The sequence below is a fragment of the Molothrus ater genome, chromosome 29, assembly GCF_012460135.2.
Source record: "Molothrus ater isolate BHLD 08-10-18 breed brown headed cowbird chromosome 29, BPBGC_Mater_1.1, whole genome shotgun sequence".
Lineage (NCBI taxonomy): Eukaryota > Metazoa > Chordata > Aves > Passeriformes > Icteridae > Molothrus > Molothrus ater.
In genome coordinates, this window is record NC_050506.2 from 2,525,802 (window position 1) to 2,548,245 (window position 22,444).

Below are 22,444 nucleotides of genomic sequence, written 5' to 3' on the forward strand. Positions count from 1 at the left end.
GGCACTGAGGAAGATCCTGGTACTGAGGAAATCCTGGTACTGAGGAAGGTCCTGGTGCTGAGGAAGATCCTGGCACTGAGGAAGATCCTGGTACTGAGGAAGGTCCTGGTACTGAGGAAGGTCCTGCACTGAGGAAGGTCCTGGCACTGAGGAAGATCCTGGCACTGAGGAAGGTCCTGGTATTGAGGAAGGTCCTGGTACTGAGGAAGGTCCTGGCATTGAGGAAGGTCCTGGCGCTGAGGAAGATCCTGACACTGAGGAAGATCCTGGCACTGAGGAAGATCCTGGTACTGAGGAAGATCCTGCACTGAGGAAGATCCTACACTGAGGAAGGTCCTGGTACTGAGGAAGATCCTGGCACTGAGGAAATCCTGGTACTGAGGAAGATCCTGGCACTGAGGAAGATCCTGGCACTGAGGAAGATCCTACACTGAGGAAGGTCCTGGTACTGAGGAAGATCCTGCACTGAGGAAGGTCCTGGCACTGAGGAAGGTCCTGGTACTGAGGAAGGTCCTGGTACTGAGGAAGATCCTGCACTAAGGAAGGTCCTGGCACTGCCGGGGCTGCTGGAGGAAGGCTGGAGCTGGAGGTGAGAGGTCCCAGCTCCCCATGACGCACCAGGTTCGGGGGCTGGGGGGGTTTTGGGGTCCAACGGGGCTTTTTGGGGTCCAGCGGGGCTTTTTGGCAGTTGGATGCTGAGCTGGGAGCTCATTTTTGGGCAGGCTGGTTGTCCTGGTGAGTGGCAGCAGGACACGGGGGAACAGGACAGGACAGGACAGGACAGGACAGGACAGGACACTCTGCCCCCCGTGGGTCCAGCTCTGCCCAGGAGCTCAGCGGGCTGTGGCCACCCGTGCCTCAGTTTCCCTCCTTTCAAAAGCAGCACAATGCCTGACAAGGCACGGGGCTATCAGCTGCTTGTGTCCATCGCCAGGGGACAAACGGACACACTGTGCCCCCACGGACACGGCACAGAGCCAGGGGTGCTGGTCAGCTGCAGCTGCAGCTGCCCCCGGGCACGGACCGGGATGGGGATGGGGATGGGGCAGTGCCGTGCCAGGGCCGTGCCAGGGCCGTGCCAGGGCTGTGCCAAGGCCATTCCAGGGTCAGCTCTGTGCCAGAGCCATGCCAGGGCCGTGCCAGGGCTGTGCCAGGACCAGCTCCGTGCTGTGCCAGGGCCAGCTCCGTGCCAGGGCCGTGCCAGGGCCAGCTCCGTGCTGTGCCAGGGCCAGCGGAGCCCGCCCGGGGGACAGGGGACAGGCAGAGGGGACAGGCAGAGGGGACAGGCAGTGTCCCCTGTGCGGGCTGGCAGGCTGGGCAGTGAGGAAGAGGCGCTGCTGGATGTGGAGGAAGGCTCGGGGAGGGTGAGGGGGCACAGCTGGGCTGGGAGGGGGAGAGGCTGGGGGGGAACTGAGCTTGGGGGCCACCAATTGTCCTTTAGGGAATGGGGACCACTGGCTGTCCTGTAGGGCTTGGGGACTGTCCTGTAGGGTTTGGGGACTGTCCTTTAGGGCTTGGGGACTGTCCTTTAGGGTTTGGGGACCACTGATTGTCCTTTAGGGCTTGGGGACTGTCCTTAGGGCTTGGGGACCTCCAACTGTCCTTTAGGGCTTGGGGACTGTCCTTAGGGCTTGGGGACCTCCAACTGTCCTTTAGGGCTTGGGGACTGTCCTTAGGGCTTGGGGACCTCCAACTGTCCTTTGGGGTTTGGGGACTGTCCCTTAGGGCTTGGGGACCTCCTACTGTCCTTTAGAGTTTGGGGACTGTCCTTTAGGGTTTGGGCACTGTCCTTTAGGGTTTGGGGGCCACTGAGTGTCCTTTATATATATAAAAATAATATTTATTATATAAATAATATTCTATTATATATAACAATATATTCACATTTATATATATATATTTTTATATATATATTTATATATAATATTTCTTACAGAAACAATGTTTATATGTTGTATATTTACATATAAAATTATATATAGATATAGATATAGATATAAATATGTAAAAAATTTCTATTTTTCAATAATATCTATATTATTGCTTGGATGAATATTAGTCTTAGAGGCTGTGGGATTTTAGAGCAGTAAGCATTTGCCCATAGCAGAAGTAGCCACAAGTTCCTCGTTACATGACAATATAAAACTTTCTCATTTAATGGCCATTCAAATAAAGGGAGAGGCCATGGGGCATTCCCCTGGGGTCTCTCTAATTTTTATCCCAATTTCCCTCTCTCTTTCCCCATTTCTGAGGTACTTGAGAGGTTCAGACTTCCCAAAACACCTGATACCAAGGATTTCCCTCTAATGTATAATCCTCCCCTTAATTTTTAATTCTTATGGAATTTAGGGCTTTCCCCCATTGTTTCTTTCATCTTTCAATGTCCAATTTCATTTATCAGCAAACCTACAGTTTGTTTGTTAAATCAAATTTCTTTTTCCATTCATCAACCAGTGGAATCCTTGCCATTGTTTCTTTTATCTCTCAGTGCTGGTTTTATCTACCAACTTGTCTGTAAAGACAAATCCCTCACTCCTCTCAACGTCGTGGGCAAAATAGACTCGACTTGGGGAAATTAATTGCATTTATTACTAATCAAATCAGAGCAGGATAATGAAAAGCAAAACCTTAGCAACATCTTCCACCATCCCTCCCTCCCTCCCTCCTCAGGCTCTCCCTCCAGGGGAGCAGGAGATGGGAATGGGGGCCCTGGAATCCCTGGAGGCCCTTGCGCCCCTCCTTCTTCTCTCTCCTCTTCTCTTCTCTTCTCTTCTCTTCTCTTCTCTTCTCTTCTCTTCTCTTCTCTTCTCTTCTCTTCTCTTCTCTTCTCTTCTCTTCTCTTCTTCTCTTTTCCCTTCCCTTCCCTTCCCTTCCCTTCCCTTCCCTTCCCTTCCCTTCCCTTCCCTTCCCTTCCCTTCCCTTCCCTTCCCTTCCCAAAACTTCCCAATTCTCCACAATCCATTTTTTCCTCCCTGACTCTGTTTTTCCACAGCGCTGCCACCATCCCCACCAGGCCTGGCTCCATCCCAGGGTGGTGGTACCGGCTCTCCTGGGCATGGGGGGGTCCTGGCAGCTCCCACAGCAACTGCCCCTGTCCCCGTCCCTGCCCCCATCTCTGTCCCTGTCCCCGTCCCTGCCCCCATCTCTGTCCCTGTCCCGGTCCCTGTCCCTGTCCCCGTCCCTGTCCCTGTCCCTGTCCCTGTCCCCGTCCTTGTCCCTGCCCCTGTCCCTGCCCCTGTCCCCGTCCCTGCCCCTGTCCCCATCCCTGTCCCTGTCCCTGTCCCCCCGTCCCTGTCCCCGTCCCCATCCCTGCCCCTGTCCCCCCTGTCCCTGTCCCTGTCCCCGTCCCCGTCCCTGCCCCTGTCCCCCCTGTCCCTGTCCCTGTCCCCATCCTTGTCCCTGTCCCTGTCCCCATCCCTGTCCCCCCAGACCCAGTGTCCCCCTGACCCCCCTTGTCTTGCAGGGATGGCCCAGAGCGGGCAGGTCCCGGCTGAGGGGGGTTCCAGGGGTGCCCCTGGCAGCCCCCAGCTGAGCCACAGCTCTGGGGGGGCACGGGGGGCACTGCCAGGGCGCTGGGGGTGGCTGAGCTCGCTGTGCTTTCATCTTCTCTTCATCTGCTTTTTTAAAAAAACCCAAACTTTGTGTTTTCTCTGCATTTTGCACCCTCAGCACACTGAGGGAGGGGGAGGCTGCTGTGAGCCTCCCCTCCCCATTCCTGCTCCTGCCCCATTTCCAAGCCCCCTGAGCAGCTCCTGCAGGTCCTTCCCAAGGGCTGAAAGTCTCCAAATTTCCACCTGCTGGAAAATTCGGTGTAAACTGGGAGAGCTGGGCAGGGGCTGAGCTCTGACACAGCACTGGGAATTCCCTTTGGAGCATCCTGGGGGGATCTGGGGGATTCTGAGGGGTCCCTGGGCAGGGGCTGAGCTCTGACACAGCACTGGGAGTTCCCTTTGGAGCATCCTGGGGTTCCTGGGGGCTCCTGGGGGGATCTGGGGGGTTCCCTGCACCCCCAGGTGAGGCCCAGCCCTGGGCAGGGGCTCAGCCAGGTGCTGCTGCTGCCTCACAGGACATGGCTGAGCCCAGGGAGGACGAAGGGAGCCAGGGCCTGGCAGCCACCACGAGCCCGGGCAGCGTGGAGGACACGTATGAGCTGCTGGAGAGGCTGGGCAGGTGAGGGGGATCTGGGAAGGTGAGGGGGATCTGGGAAGGTGAGGGGGATTTGGGTAAGTGAGCAGGAATTTGGGCAGGTGAGTGGGATCCAAGCAGGTGAGCAGGAATCTGGGCAGGTGAGGGGGATCTGGGAAGGTGAGGGAGACCCACCACAGGTGAGTGGGACCTGGGCAGGTGAGGGGGATCTGGATCCAAACAGGTGAGGGGGATCTGGGAAAGTGGGGACAGCCCAGAGTGGGATCTGGGCAGATGAGCTGGAATCCAGGCAGGTGAGCAGGGATCCAGGCAGGTGAGTGAGATGCAAAGAGGTGAGGGGGATCCAGGCAGGTGGGGACAGCCCAGAGGGGGATCTGGGAAGGTGAATGGGATCCAGGCAGGTGAGCAGGATCCGGGCAGATTCAGTGGGATCTAGATCTAGGCAGGTGAACAGGGATCTGGGCAGGTGAATGGGGTCTGGGAGGGTGGATGGAATCCAAGCATGTTCAGTGGGATCTGGGCAGGTGAGCAGAACCCACCACAGGTGAGCAGGTTGCAGGCAGGTGAACACAGGGCAGGTGGGGATCCAGGCAGGTGAGCAGGGATCTGGATCTCGGCAGATGAGGGGGGTCTGGGCAGGTGAGCAGGACCCAGCCCAGGTGAGCAGCTCGCAGGGCAGGTGAACCCAGGGCAGGCAGGTGAACCCAGGGCAGGCAGGTGAACCCAGGCAGGTGAACCCAGGCAGGTGAACCCAGGGCACGCAGGTGAACCCAGGCAGGTTCAGTGGGGCACAGGCGGGGTCCCAGCTCCCTGGGAGCCCCGGGGGTACCCGGGTTCTGGGTTTTCCCCCTGCCCGGTGCCAGCCCAGCCGTGCCCCAGCCCAGCTCTCTCTGCAGCGGCCACTTCGGCGTGGTGAGGCTCTGCCGGGAGCGCAGCACCGGCGCTTTCTACGCCGCCAAGTTCCTGAGGATGCGGCGGGGCCGGCCGGGGCCGGAGCGGGCTCAGGTGGAGCGGGAGGTCTCCATCCTCCGGCAGCTCCAGCACCCCAACATCCTGCGGCTCCGCGAGCTCTTCGCCAGCACGGCCGAGGTGGTGCTCGTCCTGGAGCTGTGAGTGGGGTCCTGGGAGGGTGGGACCCCCCTTTTTGTGCCACGTGTTGGAGGTGGCCGAGCTCCCCTGTCCCCACCGTGCGCAGGATCAGGGGTGGGGAGCTCTTTGACTTCATTGCTGAGAAGGAGATGCTGTCGGAGGAGGAGGCCGTCGAGTTCCTGGGGCAGATCCTGAGCGGGGTGCAGTACCTGCACGCTCGCCTCATCGCTCACTTCGACCTCAAGGTGCCCGTGGGTTTCGCCGGCAGGGGGGCTCCTTACACACCACAAACGGGACGGGGCGGCTGTGGAACGGGCCTTGAGCTGTTTGATTTTCCAGCATCAGCCTCATAACCCATGGTTGTGACAATGGGAAGATGCAGCACCCAAAGAACTCAGTGTTACAACTCACTTTAAGAGTTTTTTGACCAATCACACAAAGCAAAAGCACATTGACAGCAGTTCTATCCAATCACCATAAGCACAAATACCTTTGGTTAAAACGATGCTTGCTTATTTCGAATACAATACCTGCTTGTAAGCCTTAAAACACAATGCACACAGCTCCATTATTAAGCTTTAACCTTCCTAATATCTTGCCAGATAAACTTTTCTGTAGCTTAGAGAGTTTAATATACAGATCATAGTTCTATTGGTCCTTGCTTTTCTGCAGTTTAAATAATTTTCCTGCTGACCAATCTCATGGCAGCTGCTTTAGCTCCAATCACAGTTCTGCTGTCTCTGGGGCCTGCCTTTTGCAGCTTTCCCAAACCCTCTGATTTTATGGATTCCCACACGTGGGGACCCCCCCATCCTCACTCCCTGAGGATCTGAGGGGTGCCAGGCACCTCCAGAGCCCTGCTCCCACTGCTCTCATCCTCTTGGGCTGCTGCTGGAACCCCAGCACCCCTCGGTCACCCCGCTGTGCCCGGCCCTGTTCCCACAGCCCGAGAACATCATGCTGCAGGACAAGGATGTCCCCAAGCCCTGGATCAAGATCATCGACTTCGGGCTGGCCCAGCAGCTGCAGGATGGCATCACCTACAGGAGCCTCTGTGGGACCCCCCAGTACATTGGTAGGGGGCTGGCACATCCCTGGGAGTCCCTGCATCAGCCAGGGGTGGGGATGGGACCCCCAGGCTTGCTCCTGTCCCCCTGTCCCCCTAATGTCCCTCTGATGTCCCAGCCTGGCTCTGTGTTTGCCCCCAGCTCCTGAAGTGATCAATTATGAGCCACTGAGCCCCGCGACTGACATGTGGTGAGGATCAGGACCTGGGGGGGCAACAGGCTGAGCTGGTGGGTGTGGGGGTCACCCCCTGGGTGCCACAGGGCATGGGGGAGCCCCAGGGAGGGCAGCACCTGACCCCCACCCCTGCATTTCAGGAGCATCGGAGTCATCACCTACATTCTGTGAGTATGGGGCAATGCTCTCTGTGGCTGGGGGAAACTGAGGCACAGGGACGCTGTGGGTGCTGGGGTGGCCGAGCTGGTGCTGTCCTGGCACTCAGTGACTCTGTTGTGTCCCCGCAGGCTCAGTGGCCTGTCCCCCTTCCAGGGTGAGACAGATGCTGAGACGCTGTCCAACGTTGTGGCCGGTGCCTACGAGTTTGAGGAGCGCTGCTTCAGCCAGACCTCGGAGCTGGCCAAGGACTTCATCCGCCAGCTGCTGCTGAAGGAGCCACAGTGAGGCCCCAGCCCCATCCCTCCCGTCTCCTTCCCATCTCTGCCCCCACTACACCTCTGTTAGCTCCCCTCAACATCTCCATCCCCATCTTCATCATCACCATCCCCATCTCATCCTGGTCAAAACCTCATCTTCATCCCCATCCCCACCTCCATCATCCTCATCTCTCTTTCCATCTCCATCACATTTCTGTGCTGATCGCCATCCCTATCTCCATCCCATCCCATCCCAGTCTGTCCCCAACCTCATCTCCATCACCATTCCCATCCCATCCCATCCCATCCCATCCCATCCCATCCCATCCCATCCCATCCCATCCCATCCCATCCCATCATCTCCATCCCCAACCCATCCTTATCTCCATCCCATCTCAATTTCCATCTCCATCCCAACCATCTCCACCTCCACCTGCTTCCTTCCTCGGTCCCCAGCAGCACCATCCTAACCCAGACCCTGACCCTCAACCTAACACTGACCCTAACGCTAATCCTAACCCTACCATGACCCTGACCCTGACCCTGACCCTAATGCTAACCCTAACCCTAACTCTGACCTTAACCCTGACCCTGACCCTGACCCTGACCTTAACCCTGACCTTAATCCTAACCCTACCCTGACCCTGACCCTGACCCTGACCCTAACCCTGACCCTAACCCTAACTGTAATCCTAACCCTACCCTGACCCTAACCCTAACCCTAATCCTCACCCTTGCCCTAACCCTGACCCTAACCCTGACCCTAACCCTAACCCTGACCCTGACCGCAACCCTAACACCTAACCCTAACCCTGACCCTAACCCTAACCCTGATCCTAACCCTGACCCTAACCCTAACCCTTAACCCTAACCCTAACCCTACCCTGACCCTGACCCTAACCCTAAACCTGACCCTAACCCTAAACCTGACCCTGACACTGACCCTGCCCTTTCCCCTGCCCCTGCCCCTAACCCTGCCCCTGCCCCTGCCCCTGCCCCTGGCCCCCTCCCCATGCCCACATTGGACGTGTGGGACCAGGACCCCCAGCCCCAACCTGTCCCTCTGTTCCGCAGGCGCCGCATGAGCGCAGCCGAGTGCCTGGTGCACCCCTGGATCAAGGTGAGCGGCACGGGCAGGGCCTGCCAGGCCCCTGGCAGCGGGGTGGGGACATGGGGACAGTGCCAGTGCCGGTGCCACGTCCTTGTTCCCGCAGCCCCTGAGCAGGAAGCAGGCGCTGAGCCGGAGCCGTTCCTCCATCAACATGAGAAACTTCCGCAAGTTCAACGCCCGCAGGAAGTGGAAGGTGCCCGGCCCTGGGGTCCCAGCACCCCTGAGTCCCTTGGGGAGCCCCCCAGATCTGGGGAGGGACCCCCACCTCGGACCCCCTCCCTCTCTGTCCCCCTGTAGCTCTCCTACAACACCGTGTCCGCCTGCAACCGCCTGTGCCGCCTCAGGAGGGAGGATGAGGAGCTGGTGAGCCCCCAGACCCCACCCAGCATGGGCTGGGGAGGGGGAAGAAGGGATTTGGGGGGGGGGGGTCTCTTTCAGTTTCTCTCTATGGCAGCGCCCCCTGTGCTGCAGACCCCCTGTTTTGGGCATCCCCCCCATTGCTGGGATGGGATGAGGGCAGTGTGATGGGGGCATGGTGCAGGGTGGGGTGCCCTCTCCTCTGGGGGAAGCCCTGGCCATGCCCTGCAGCCTCCCTGTGCCCCCAGCGCCGCTGTGAGAGCGACCCAGAGGAGGAGAGGAGCCCCCAGACCGCTCTGCTGCGCCGGAGGAGAAGCAGCTGCTCCTGAGCTCCTCCCCAAAAAGACAGGAGGAGCCTTGGGGGTGCCCGCATCACCCCATCCAAAGGGGCAGGGGCACTGCCAGCTCCCAAAGTTCTGTGGTGCTGGGGGGTCACTGGGGCATCAGCACCCCACTCCTGCCCCCAGGTTTTGCCCTCTTCCCTGCTTTGTCCTAATGAGAAAAATAAATGTCACCTCCTCCTCCTCCTCTTCCTCCATCCTCTTCTCCTGCTTCTCCTTCCCCTTAAGGGTGGCTCGTGTCAGCCAGGCGGGTGCTGAGTGCCCACAGCTTCCCCCCTCACTGCAGGGCTGCTCTTCTGTGGGGACCCCAGCGCCGTGGGCTCCTGGCACCCCAGATTCACCCTGCCAGGCACAGTCACCCTTAAATTGTCCCTTCTGAGCTGCTCCACGGGTTGCTGGCTGCTTTCCCTGCCAGAGCCACTTGGAACCTCCTGCTCTGGCTGGGGAAACTGAGGCACGAGGCAGCTCTTCCTTCCCACCCACTCGGCCGCGGGGGGGCCGCCCTGTTTTCCCCCCCTCTCTATTTCCCAAACATGCCCTGGCCCCGGCCCTGACAGTTGTCAGGCTAAATATTTTGTGTGCGGCAGCCGAAAACAAAAGTGAAGGGGCCGCAGGGTCCGGGCAGGGTCCGAGGGCCCCCCCCCCGTATCCCGGCGCTCCCCGGGCACGGACGCGGCGAGCGGGACCCGACGGGAGCGGGATCCGGGACCCGGCAGAGCCCGAGGTGGGACCGGGACGGGGCCTGGGGGGTCCCGCTCGAGGATGGGGCCAGGGGCGCTGCGTGCCCCGAGGCTGGGGGTGATGCTGCTGCTCCTTGGCCACCTCCCGGTGCCCCCCGTGTGGGCTCCCTCCGAAAGTGAGTGTTTGGGGGGGGGGGGGAGTGGGCTGGGATGTTTTGGGGTGGGGGCTGCCTGTGCTTGGGGGTCTGCAAGGGATAAACGCCGAGGCAAAGTTCTTGGGGTGGGTTCCCTGTCTGGGTTTGCCCCCCCAGTGCTGCGGACCCCCCCGTTTTGGGCAGGAGGGGCAGAGAGTGGGAGCTCCCTAGAGCTGGGATGGGATGAGGGGAATGGAGTGGGGAGCTTGGCCGGAGATGGGACCCTCAGCCCCACTGGGAGGGTGGGAAATTGTCACACATGGGGTGGGAACGGCTGGGGAGGGGGTGCCAGGGTGGGGAGGGGGCAGCCGTGGGTCCGGGGCCTCGTGGCCACAGCAGGGGACAGCTGGGGGGTACAAGGAGGGTCTGTTGTTTGTCCTGCCTTCCCCTCTCCCTGCCACCCGTGCCTCAGTTTCCCCAGTCTCCGAGGTGCTGTGCTGGGGGGTGGGAATGATGGAGGAAGAGGATGAAGCACCCAAGGGACACAGGTCACTGTGAACTGCTCCCACTGGGACCCCCACCCTCTGTCGGTGCCATCAGGGGCACAGGGGACCCCCTCCCCTTACAGGGGGGCTTTACAGGGGCAGGGAGGTGATGGTGGCAGTGGGGGTCGGTGCTTCAGGGGGACAGAGGGACCCTCCAGTCCTCAGAGGGAGGGGACAGGGCTGCCATGAGGGGCTGAACGTGGGGTGAGGGGCTATGGGCAGCTGCCAGAGCCACGGTGCCCATGGTGCCCACGGGGCCACGGTGCCCACGGGGCCACGGTGCCCACAGTTCATGGGTGACACCAAGAGGGGAAAATTGCCACCGGGAATGGGGTCACAAGGACATGGCCACAAGCCTGAGCTGGCAGCAGGCAGAGGAGGGGGGAACCACGCACCTGATCCCCTCCAGGACCTGGCCCTGGTTTCTGGCTGGGGCTGATGTCCATGGGAAGCTCTGTGCTCAGTCTGGCTCTTGCATCCCTGCCAGGATCAGGAAGCAGGAGGTGCTGGGGCTCATGCTGCCCATTTCTGGTTAGAAAAGCTCCAGGACAGCAAATGTGGGGCTGGGGCAGTGCCACATGAGCGCCTGTGGTAACCTTGTGTGCCCCATTACCTGTCTGGGCGTGAGGAGGAATTAATGGGGACAACCTTGCTGGAGCTGCCACTCCCTGGGTAACCATGAGTGGGGACATCCATGAGCACCCAGCAACTTGGGGAAGGGGAAAAGCTGTCTACACCCTCAGAGAGCTTCCCCAGGGCTGGGACGTGATCCCTGCCCCATGTCAGCCTGCCAGGCCTCGTTGGAGCTGCCACTCCCTGGGTGAGTGGGGAGATCTGTGAGCACCCACAGCTGCCCCACAACCTGGGGAAGGAGAAAATCCATCTGCACCCCCAGGCAGCTTCCCCCAGGGCTGGGACGTGATTGTGGGGCTGACATGGGGCAGGGCAGCCTGCCAGGCCTCGTTAGCATCACTGCTGATGGACGTGCCATGCCCCGGAGAGCTCTGCTGCCAGAGCCACTCACATCTCCAGCTCCAGCCACGCTTGGCAGGCAGCACCAGGATATTAAACCCGCCCTGAGCATCCCCTGAGGGATCCCTGGGTGGGGGTCTGGGGGTGGGGGGCTCTGCCCCATCCCTGCTGCCGCCCACGGGGTCCCCCTCTCGCCACCCCAGTCTGCGGCAGCATGGACATCCGCCACGACGTGTCGCAGCTGCGGAAGCTGGAGAACTGCTCCATCATCGAGGGCAACCTGCAGATCCTGCTGATGTTCACCACGGGCGCCGAGGACTTCCGGGGGCTCAGCTTCCCTCGGCTGCTGATGATCACGGAGTACCTGCTCCTCTTCCGCGTCTACGGGCTGGAGAGCCTGCGGGATCTCTTCCCCAACCTCTCGGTCATCCGCGGCACCAACCTCTTCTTCAGCTACGCCTTGGTCATCTTCGAGATGCCGCACCTGCGGGACGTGGGGCTGCACAGCCTGGGCCACATCCTGCGCGGCTCGGTGCGCATCGAGCGCAACCAGGAGCTCTGCCACCTCTCCACCATCGACTGGGGGCTGCTGCTGCCCGACGGCGGCGACAGCACCTACATCGTTGGCAATAAATTGGCTGAAGAGTGTGCTGATGTCTGCCCGGGCATCCTGGACGTGGAGAAGCCGTGTGTGCAGACCAGCGTCAACGGGCAGCTGGATTATCGCTGCTGGACCTCCAGCTACTGCCAGAAAGGTGGGTGCCAGTGCCACGGGGCCTGGTTGTGCTGCTTTTCTGGCATGGTGCTGGTTTGCACTGTGGGGCAAGCTGGGAGGGCACTGGTGGTGTGGCTGTGGCTCCCCTGCTGCCGGGAGTGCGCCGTGCAGGCAGCACGGTGGGGTAACCAGATCCGTGCTGTATCATCCTCCGAGGAGAGGCCAGCTCCTGGCTGCTGTGTTTTCCCAGCGGCGAGGTAAATACAGGCCCCTCCTGAGCTCGTTTTCTGTAAACAGGAGAGCTGGTAATGAAATATGTACTATAAACACAGATCCTTATCTGGGCTGCAAGCTCAGCTGTGGGCCTGGCCTGGCTGCACTGGGCAGAGGGGGTTCAGCATGGGCCGAGCCCCACCTTGTCCATCCATCTGTCCTGCTGTCCCTCCATGCAGCCCCTCATCCACCCACCAATCAGCTCACCTGCCTGGCCAGCCTCCCTCATCCATGGCCATCCATCCGTTCCTCCATCCCTTTGGGCACCCCTCCACCAGTGCTGCCATGCCTCCATCCACTCCTCCATCAATCCATCCCTACCTCCCTGTATCCCTGTATCCTTCCCTTTCTCCCTCCATTCTTGCATCCTAATACCTCAGCATCCCTCCTTCTGTCCCACCATCCTTCCTTCTGTCCTTGCATCACATTCCTCCCTTCATCCCACCATCCTTCCTCTCTCCATCCCTGTATTCCTCCATCACTGCATCCATCCCCACATCCCTCCCTCCCTGCATCCCTTCATCCCACCATCCCTCCCTCCATCCTCACATTCCTCCATCACCGAATCCATCCCCACATCCCTCCCTCCATCCCTCCATCCCTGCATTCCTCCATCACCAAATCTATCCCCACATCCCCACATCCTTCCCTGCATCCCTTCATCCCACCATCCTTCCCTCCATCCCTGGATTCCTCCATCACTGCATCCATCCCCACATCCCTCCCTCCCTACATCCCTTCATCCCACCAACCCTCCTCCCCTCCCTCCATCCCTGCATTCCTCCATCATTAAATCCATCCCTCTCTGCATCCCTTCACCCCCCCAACCCTCCATCCCTGCATCCCTGCATCCCTGCATTCCTCCATCATTGAACTCATCCCTCCCTGCATCCCTTCATCCCACCATCCATCCCTCCACCTATCTCTCCACCCCACCCTCACTCCCGTTTTCTCCCATCCCTGGAGGATACCAGCAGCCCCCCAAACCCTTCCCCCTCTCTCCTCTCCCCCTGCTCCCAGTCCCAATCCATGCAGCCCGTGTTCCATGCCCACGGGCCCCATCTCCCCTCTCAGTGTGCCCGTGCGGGGCGGGCTCGGCGTGCACAGCAGCGGGCGAGTGCTGCCACGCCGAGTGCCTGGGGGGCTGCGGCCGCCCCCACGACCGACGGGCCTGCGTCGCCTGCCGCCACTTCCACTTCAACGGGCACTGCCTGCCCTCGTGCCCGCCCCGCACCTACGAGTACGAGGGCTGGCGCTGCGTCACGGCCGAGTACTGCGCCAGCCTCCGCAAGGTCTCCCACGACCCCCGCGACGCCTCCAAGTTTGTCATCCACCAGCGGCAGTGCCTGTCCGAGTGTCCCTCGGGCTACACCAGGAACGAGAGCAGGTGGGGGTGTCCCCGGTGCCCTGGCACACCCCGGTGCCCTGGCGGGGTGGTGGCACGTTGGATGGTTCATGTCCCGTCCCGTCCCTGCCGCCCTGCCCGCAGCATGTTCTGCCACAAGTGCGAGGGGCTGTGTCCCAAGGAGTGCAAGGTGGGCACCAAGACCATCGACTCGATGCAGGCGGCGCAGGAGCTGGGGGGCTGCACCCTCATCGAGGGGAACCTCATCCTCAACATCCGCCGGGGCTGTGAGTGCCAGAGGTGGCCCTGCCAGACCCACCCCGGGTGGGAGAGCTGCTGTGGAGGGCAGGGGGTGTTTTGCCTTGCAGGGTGGGTTAATGGGGAGGTGCTCCTCTCCCTGAGCTCACTCAGTGTGTCATTCCCAGATAACCTGGCCTCGGAGCTGCAGAGCAGCCTGGGGCTCATTGAGACCATCACGGGCTTCCTGAAGATCAAACACTCCTTTGCCCTCGTCTCCTTGTCCTTCTTCAAGAACCTAAAACTGATCCGTGGTGACTCCATGGTGGATGGGTGAGGATGGTGTGGGTTTGGGGGGGAACCTGTGGCCCTGAAGGTGCCTTTGCCCACTGCCTCCACCCACATCTCCTCCCCCAGGAATTACACCCTGTACGTCCTGGACAACCAGAACCTGCAGCAGCTCTGGGACTGGAGCCACCATATCCTCTCCATCCCCGTGGGCAAGATGTACTTTGCATTCAACCCCAAGCTGTGCCTGGCCGAGATCTATCGCATGGAGGAGGTGACGGGCACCAAGGGCCGGCAGAACAAGGCGGAGATCAACCCTCGCACCAACGGGGACCGGGCATCCTGTGAGTATGGGCATGGGGACAACCAGCAGCGCCACGAGCCTCTGCCTGAGCCCTGCCTCCTCCCCACAGGCAAGACCCAGACCCTGCGCTTCATCTCCAACGTCACCGAGTCCGACCGCATCTTCCTCAAGTGGGAGCGGTACCGGCCCCCCGAGTACCGGGACCTCCTCAGCTTCATCGTCTACTACAAGGAGTCGTAAGTGCTCCTCTGGTCCCCGTGGTGGAGGGCTTGGGAATGCCAGCCTGTGGTGCCCTCTGTCCCTGCTGGACCCTCCCTGATGCCCAGTGTGGGACAGACCCTTCCAGAACGTGTCGGAGTACGTGGGGCAGGACGCCTGTGGGGCCCAGAGCTGGAACGTGCTGGACGTGGATCTGCCACTGAGCAGCGAGCAGGAGCCGGGGGTGACGCTGCTCAACCTCCGTCCCTGGACCCAGTACGCCATCTTTGTGCGCGCCATCACCCTCACCACAGCCGAGGAAGGACGCAACTACGGGGCCCAGAGCGAGGTGGTTTACATCCGCACCATGCCAGCGGGTAAGGGGCTGGCACGGGGCTGGCGATGCCCGTGGTGGACCCACCCCACCCCTACAGGAAAGGCTGACCACCCCTGTGTCATCCCAGCCCCGACGGTGCCCCGGGATGTCATCTCCATGTCCAACTCTTCCTCCCACATCGTGGTGCGTTGGAAGCCGCCCACGCAACGCAACGGCAACATCATCTACTACCTGGTGCTGTGGCAGCAGCTGGCCGAGGACATGGAGCTCTACATCAATGACTACTGCCACAAAGGTGAGGCCAGGCAGGGCAGGGGCAGCCCAGCAGCCGAGGACACCGGCAGAATGAGGGTGGTGCCGCTGAGCCAGGCTCTGCCAGCCCTGCCCGTTGCTGCCCACAGGCCTGAAGCTGCCCACCAGCAGCGCAGACACGCGTTTCGGGTTTGGGGATGGTCCCGAGGGGGAGCAGGATGCGGAGGAGAGGTGCTGCCCCTGCCGCCCCACTGACGGGCAGCTCCGCATGGAGGGCGAGGCCGAGTCCTTCCAGAAGAAGTTTGAGAACTTCCTCCACAATTCCATCACCATCCCCAGGTGCCATCTGGGGGGGTTCCCTGCTTTGGGGGGCTCCCTCAAGCTGGGTGCGTGGGTCTGCCTGGGTGGGGGGGTCCCGTGGCTGCTCCTGGCAGACCCTTTAACTGATTTCCCGCTGTCTCAGGCCACCCTGGAAGGTGACATCCATCAATAAGAACCCACAGAGGTGAGCTGGGACCAGCCTGGGGGATGTCCCCTCCCCTGACCAATTTTGGGGGACAACCTCGGGGCTTCAACTCCCCACCACATCCTGTCCCCGTGTCCTGCAGGACCCCAAAGCAGCGCAGGGACGTGGTGGCCGTCACACCTGCAGCCAACACCTCCTCAGCAGAGCCGCTGGCCCCGAGCCGGCCCGGAGGCGAGCCCAAGCCTGACTTCCAGATCTTCGAGGACAAGGTGGTGCGTGACCGGGCGGTGCTGTCGCGGCTGCGCCACTTCACCGAGTACCGCATCGACATCCACGCCTGCAACCACGCCGCGCACACCGTGGGCTGCAGCGCCGCCACCTTCGTCTTCGCCAGGACCATGCCCGAGCGTGCGTGCCCAGCCCTTCCAAACCCCACCCTGGCCATGCTGGGATGCTGTTGAGATGGGGGCTGGGGTCCAGGGGGTGCCCCCAGGAGCTGACTCCCTTTGTGCCCCTCTCCAGTGCAAGCTGACAACATTCCTGGCAACGTGACGTGGGAGCCGGCTGGCAAGAACAGTGTCCTGCTGCGCTGGGAGGAGCCCAGGAACCCCAACGGGCTCATCCTCAAGTATGAGATTAAGTACAGCCGGGAGACTGAGGTGAGAACCCCCTGTGGCATCCCCTGCCCAGCCCTGCCAGGTCTGGTTATAGGGGCACAGCACCCATGCCATCCTCATCCCCATCCCAATCTCCATCCCCATCCATATCCCTGTCTCCATCTCCGTCTCCATCCCGATCCCTGTCCCCATCTCCATCTCCATCTCCATCTCCATCTCATCCCATCCCATCATCCTCATCTCCATCCCCATCTCCATCTCCACCCACGTCCCCATCTCCATCTCCGTCCCCGTCCCCATCTCCATCTCCATCTCCACCCACGTCCCCATCTCCATCTCCGTCCCCATCCCCATCTCCATCTCCATCTCCATCTCCACCCACGTCCCCATCTCCATCTCCGTCCCCGTCCCCATCTCCATCTCCATCTCCACCCACGTCCCCATCTCCATCTCCGTCCCCGTCCCCATCTCCATCTCCATCTCCACCCACGTCCCCATCTCCATCTCCGTCCCCGTCCCCATCTCCATCTCCATCTCCATCTCCGTCCCCGTCCCCATCTCCATCTCCATCTCCATCTCCATCTCCATCTCCATCCCATCCCATCCCATCCCATCCCATCCCATCCCATCCCATCCCATCCCTCTCCCAAGCCTTACACATGGCTGGGGGGGGACAACTCCCCTTTGCCACCTCCCCATTGTCCCCTCCAGGAGGTCACCACTGTTGTCTGTGTCTCACGCCACCGCTACTCCAAGTACGGGGGTGTCCACCTGGCTCTGCTCCAGCCAGGGAATTACTCAGCCAAGGTCCGGGCCACCTCGCTGGCTGGCAACGGCTCCTGGACAGGGCTGGTCAAGTTTTACATCCTGGGGCCAGGTACCTGCAGGGGACAGGGGGACATCAGCAGGGACCTTTTTGGGCAGGGAGGGGGCAGCTGTGGGGTCAGGGAGCTGGGGCTCACTGGGGAGTTGGGCTGTGCTGCTGGGATGGACGTGTGGGGTCAGGGGACACTGCTGGAGGAGGGAATTGTTTCTGGGCTGGGAAGTTGAGGGGTTGAGGGATGATCCTGGCTGAGACACTGGAGCATCACAGAGTCACAGAATCGTTTGGGTTGGAAAAGGCTCCAAGACCAGTGAGTCCAAATGTTCCCTCAGCACTGCCAAGGCTGTCTCTAACTGCTGTCCCCAAGTGCCACATCCACACCTCTGTTAAATCCCCCAGGGACAGAGACTTCACCAGTGCCCTGGGCAGCCTGCTCCAATGCTTCCCAGTTTCCCCCAATATCCAATCTAAACCTCCCCTGGCACAACCTGAGGCAACTTCCTCTGCTCCTGTCGCTGTTCCCTGCGAGCAGAGCCTGACCCTCCTGCTGTCCCCTCCTGTCAGGAGTTGTGCAGAGCCACAAGGTCCCCCCTGAGCCTCCTTCTCTCCAGGTTGAGCCAGCCCCCCATCCCCTCAGGTGCTCCTGGTGCTCCAGACCCCTCCCCAGTTCTGATCCCTTCTCTGGTCACATTCCAGCCCCCCTTCTCTTGTCATGTGGGGTCCAAAACTGACCCCAGGATTTGAGGTCCCTCAGCAGTGCCCAGCACTCACTTTCTTCTCAGCTCTCCCTTGGGTACTAACGGATTTATAGAAACATTTTTTATTGTCTCTTATGGCAGATTCAGTCCTAGCTGGGTTTTGGCCCTTCTAATTTTCATTCTTGTCCTGAGCTCCCTCAGATCCTCCTGAACTTTCCGCCCCCTCTTCCAAAGATCAGAGCCTCTCCTTTCTCCCTGAATTCCAGTCAAAAACCTCTGCTCAACCAGGCTGGTCTTCTTCCCATCCTTCATCCAAGGATGCTGCTGGATTGAGGGCTTGGGAGATTGGGGAGATGGACACTGGGACAAAAAGGTTGAGGGCACACAGGGATCAGAGGGTGCTGCTTTTCTAGGGAGCTGCAGGCTCCCCCTTTCCAGCCTGCTGGTGGGACAGGTGCCCCCTGTGATCTGGGATGAGTGCCCAGACCCTGATCCATGGGCACCTGCTCCCGGCAGCCGAGGAAGAGTCCAGCAGCTTCTACGTGCTGCTCACCGTCACGCCCGTGGTGCTCATGGTGCTCATCTCCTGCCTGGCCGTCTTTGTCTTCTTCTACAACAAGAAGAGGTAATGACGCCCCCGGGGCTGGGCTGGGCTGGGCTGGGGTCTGGCCAAACCAGGCCTGGGCAGGGCTGGGGGGAGGCAGCAGCTCCGAGCCCTGCCCACCCCTGGCAGGAACCACGACGGGTACCCCAGCGGGACCCTCTACGCCTCCGTCAACCCCGAGTACTTCAGCGCCTCGGACAGTACGTGGGGACATGGGGACAGGCAGGGGCCACCCCAAAGGGCCACCGAGCCCTTTCTGTGCTGGGGTCACGCTGGAGGGGATGGGGATAGGATGGGGTGAGAATGGGATGGGATGGAGATGAATATGGGGGTGGGGATGGAGTGGAGATGATGGGAATGGGATGGGGAGGAGGATGGTGATGGAATGGAGATGATGGGATGGAGATGGGAATGGGAATGGGAATGGGAATGGGAATGGGAATGGGGATGGGAATGGGAATGGGGACAGGGAGGAGGATAGTGATGGGATGGAGATGATGGGATGGAGATGGGAATGGGAATGGGAATGGGGATGGGGATGGCAGGGGGATGGGGACAGGGAAGAGGGTGGTGATGGGATGGAGATGGGAATGAGAATGGGATGAAGATCAAGATGAGAATGGGAATGGGAAAGGGAATGGGAATGGGAATGGGATGGGGACAGGGAGGAGGGAGGTGATGTAATGGAGATGATGGGATGGAGATGAAGTGGAATGGGAATGGGAATGGGAATGGGAATGGGAATGGGAATGGGAATGTCAGGTGGATGGGGACAGGGAGGAGGGAGGTGATGTAATGGAGATGATGGGATGGAGATGAAGTGGAATGGGAATGGGAATGGGAATGGGAATGTCAGGTGGATGGGGACAGGGAGGAGGATGGTGATGATCTGGAGATGAGAATGAGAAAGGGATGGAGGTGAGGGTGAGGATGACGATGGAGATGAGGATGGGAATGGGGATAGGGACTAGGATGGTGATGGCATGGAGATGAGGCTAGGGATCCAGATGGGGTTAGTCACAGTGATGGGGACGGGGCGATCCCCGCTCACCCCACAGTGTACATGCCTGATGAGTGGGAGGTGTCCCGGGAGAAGATCACGGTGATCCGGGAGCTGGGACAGGGCTCCTTTGGGATGGTGTATGAGGGGGTGGCGCTGGGGCTGGTCACGGAGGGAGAGGAGACCAAGGTGGCCCTGAAGACAGTCAACGAGCTGGCCACCATGCGGGAGCGCATCGAGTTCCTCAACGAGGCCTCCGTCATGAAAGCCTTCAAGTGCCACCACGTGGTAGGTGGGCAGCTGAGGAGGAGGGAGGGGACATGGGGGGGTCTGGCCACTGACATGCCAGCCCTCTCTGTCCCTGCAGGTCCGTCTGCTCGGCGTGGTATCCCAGGGCCAGCCAGCTTTGGTCATCATGGAGCTGATGACACGTGGCGACCTGAAGAGCTACCTGCGCTCACTCAGGCCTGAAGCCGAGGTGAGGAGCTGGTTGGATACAGGACAATGATGAAAGGACACTCACCCTGTGTCCAGGGGGGTCCTGGCGTGCCCCTGCTCCATCCCTGAGTGTGTGCACGGTGCAGAACAACCCCGGGCTGCCTCCACCGTCGCTGAAGGACATGATCCAGATGGCGGGGGAGATCGCCGATGGCATGGCCTACCTCAGCGCCAACAAGTTCGTGCACCGGGACCTGGCTGCCCGCAACTGCATGGTGTCCGAGGACTTCACCGTCAAGATTGGAGGTGGGCATTGGAAATGTACAGAAAATTCTCGAAACCTGGCAAAACTGTGTCCAGTTCTGGGCCCCTCAGTTTGGGAAGGATGTTGGGATGCTTGAGTGCGTCCTGAGGAGGCAACGAGGCTGGAGAAGGGCTGGGAACACAAACCCTGTGAGGAACCACTGAGGGAGCTGGGGGTGCTGAGCCTGGAGAAAAGGAGACTCAGGGGTGACCTTATCACTCTCTACAACTCTCTGAAAGGTGGTTGTAGTCAAGAGGGGTTGGTGTCTTTCTCCAAGAACTGACAGAACCAGAGGACACTGCCTTAAGCTTCACCAAGGGTTGGATATTAGGAAAAAGTTTTTTACAGAAAGAGTGATAAAGTTCTGGAATGGCCTGCCTGGGGAGGTGGTGGAGTCCCCATCCCTGGATGTGTTTAAAAAAGGCCTGGATGTGGCACTGGGTGTCATGGTCTGGCTGAGGTGTTGGGGCTGGGTTGGACTCAATGATCTTGAAGGTCTCTTCCAACCCAATGATTCTGCGAATTCTGTGAGAAGACTCACATCGTGTGTATCTGTATACAAATCTTGAGATAAGATAAAATACTAACTTAGAAATACCATGGCATAAGATAAATATTGTTGAGAGAAAAATTGAACTCGAAACAAATCTCAAAAGATGGCCTTACAAAAAAGACTAGATACTTTGGAGAAATAGAATTATGAAAGATGCATTGTAGCAGGACCCACAAAGAGTAATTTTAGATGATTAGCTGCAAGGCATTTACAGCATGGTGTACCTAAAGCTGATAGGCCAAAAAACACTTAGAGTGTATTGTAATTAAGAAAATCATTAGCTTCTGATTGTGATGGCATGAATTATAACATCTGTATTGTCTCACCCTTCGCATGAGACTGAAAATAGAATCAAAGTTTTTCAAACACCTCTCAGTTGCCCCATCTCTGGGTCAGAAAAGGGCAACAGTGGATGGGCAGTGGCGGTGCCAGCCTTGCCTCCTGCTGCCCACACCTTCCTCCTCCTCTTCCTCCTCTGCCAGATTTCGGCATGACCCGGGATATCTATGAGACGGATTATTACCGGAAGGGGGGCAAGGGGCTGCTCCCCGTGCGCTGGATGTCCCCCGAGGCGCTCAAGGACGGCATCTTCAACACCCAGTCTGACGTTTGGTGGGTGCTGGGGTGGGCAGAGCCGGGGCATTTGGGGATCCCCCAGGCTGAGCAGAGGTGCTCTGGCAGGTCCTTCGGGGTGGTGCTGTGGGAGATCGCCACGCTGGCCGAGCAGCCCTACCAGGGCATGTCCAACGAGCAGGTGCTGCGCTTTGTCATGGACAACGGCGTCCTGGAGCGGCCTGAGAACTGCCCCGACGAGCTGTGAGTGCTGGGGACACCCCCCCACAGCCCCACCCTGCTCTGGGGTGGAAATCCTGCTCTCTGCGGTGCTGGGGGGGCTGCTGGGAGCCCCCCAAAGCCAGCGGGTGCCCTCTCTCCGCAGCCACGAGCTGATGTGCCTGTGCTGGCAGCAGAACCCTCGCCAGCGCCCCTCCTTCGTCCAGCTCCTGGAGCGCATCAAGGACCACATGGCGCCTGCTTTCCGCACCCTCTCCTTCTTCTACAGCCCCGAGAACGGCCATCACGGCTCGGGAGAGCCCTCCAGCACCGAGACAGATCCGTGCCCCGAGGAGGATGAGCCCCCCGCATCCCCCCTGCCCGCACGCAGGGACCACAGCCCAGGGCAGCTCCCCAACGGGACAGCCTCGCTCTGACCCCGGGGTGCCCTCGGACCCCGCTGGACTCTGCACCCCAAGCCCTTCTCCAGCCACCCCCCACTTGCTGGGAACTCCCCCTGCATTATTTATTGCTTCCAAGGGCCCAGCCGAGCCGTGGGTGCCTTGGGAGGAGGGTGGCAGCAAGGCAAGGATGTTCCATGGGATTCATTTCCCCCTGAAAATAAATTGGGGGTGCTCCGAGTCAGGGGGAGGGAGTGGGGGGCTGCTGGTTGGGAGGAGAACACCCATTTTTCCTTTTTTGGGGGGGGGGTGGGATAATGTGGGTATGGGAATGGGTAGCAGGGTTTGACATTTGGGGTCCCCCATGGATCTGCCCTGGTCGTCGCTCCCCAGGTCAGCAACCCCTGTGATCCCCACACCTTTCCCAGGTGGGGAAACTGAGTCACGGGACTCAGACAAGCCTGGGGTTGCCCTGATGTCTCTTCCCAGAGGCCGTGCTGGTCCACGGAAGGGGCATCACTGCCTAATGTGAGCTCGAATAAAGGGGATGAAGCTCAGCTGCGGCAGTGCCTGGCTTGGGGGGGGTCGCGGGGGGGGGCGGCACAAGGGGCTTCCCACTCCCCACCCCCCCAGCCCTATCTGCGTCCTGTGGCTTTGCCCTGCGGTGCCCAAACCGGGGGCGTTTCGAGAGAAAAACGTCAAAGCAGTGGAATTTAGGAGGATGTGGCAACAGCCACCGGCCCGCTCTGCCGGGGGGGGGGGGGGGGTGTGGGTGCTGGGGTGTCCA

At 60.1% G+C, this 22,444-nt stretch overlaps 2 protein-coding genes across 2 annotated transcripts; both read left to right on the forward strand.

Annotated features, from left to right (window-relative positions):
• Positions 1-1,282: 1,282 nt before the first annotated feature.
• On the forward strand, positions 1,283-8,879 carry LOC118696097 (death-associated protein kinase 2-like). The gene is made up of 12 exons (XM_036398039.1): positions 1,283-1,364; positions 4,067-4,170; positions 5,043-5,255; positions 5,342-5,480; positions 6,181-6,310; positions 6,444-6,492; positions 6,618-6,644; positions 6,765-6,917; positions 7,968-8,013; positions 8,108-8,197; positions 8,302-8,367; positions 8,610-8,879. Exons 2-12 carry the CDS (start codon positions 4,070-4,072, stop codon positions 8,688-8,690), a joined length of 1,095 nt encoding a protein of 364 aa, XP_036253932.1. The 5' UTR covers positions 1,283-1,364; positions 4,067-4,069; the 3' UTR covers positions 8,691-8,879.
• A 585-nt stretch (positions 8,880-9,464) lies between these two features.
• On the forward strand, positions 9,465-21,693 carry INSRR (insulin receptor related receptor). The gene is made up of 22 exons (XM_036398045.1): positions 9,465-9,558; positions 11,237-11,788; positions 13,096-13,408; positions 13,511-13,653; positions 13,792-13,936; positions 14,021-14,235; positions 14,305-14,431; positions 14,532-14,770; positions 14,858-15,025; positions 15,132-15,321; positions 15,446-15,487; positions 15,591-15,856; positions 15,971-16,107; positions 16,777-16,942; positions 18,103-18,211; positions 18,320-18,390; positions 19,249-19,478; positions 19,558-19,668; positions 19,775-19,934; positions 20,968-21,097; positions 21,167-21,301; positions 21,423-21,693. Exons 1-22 carry the CDS (start codon positions 9,465-9,467, stop codon positions 21,691-21,693), a joined length of 4,014 nt encoding a protein of 1,337 aa, XP_036253938.1.
• The last annotated feature ends 751 nt before the right edge of the window (positions 21,694-22,444 follow it).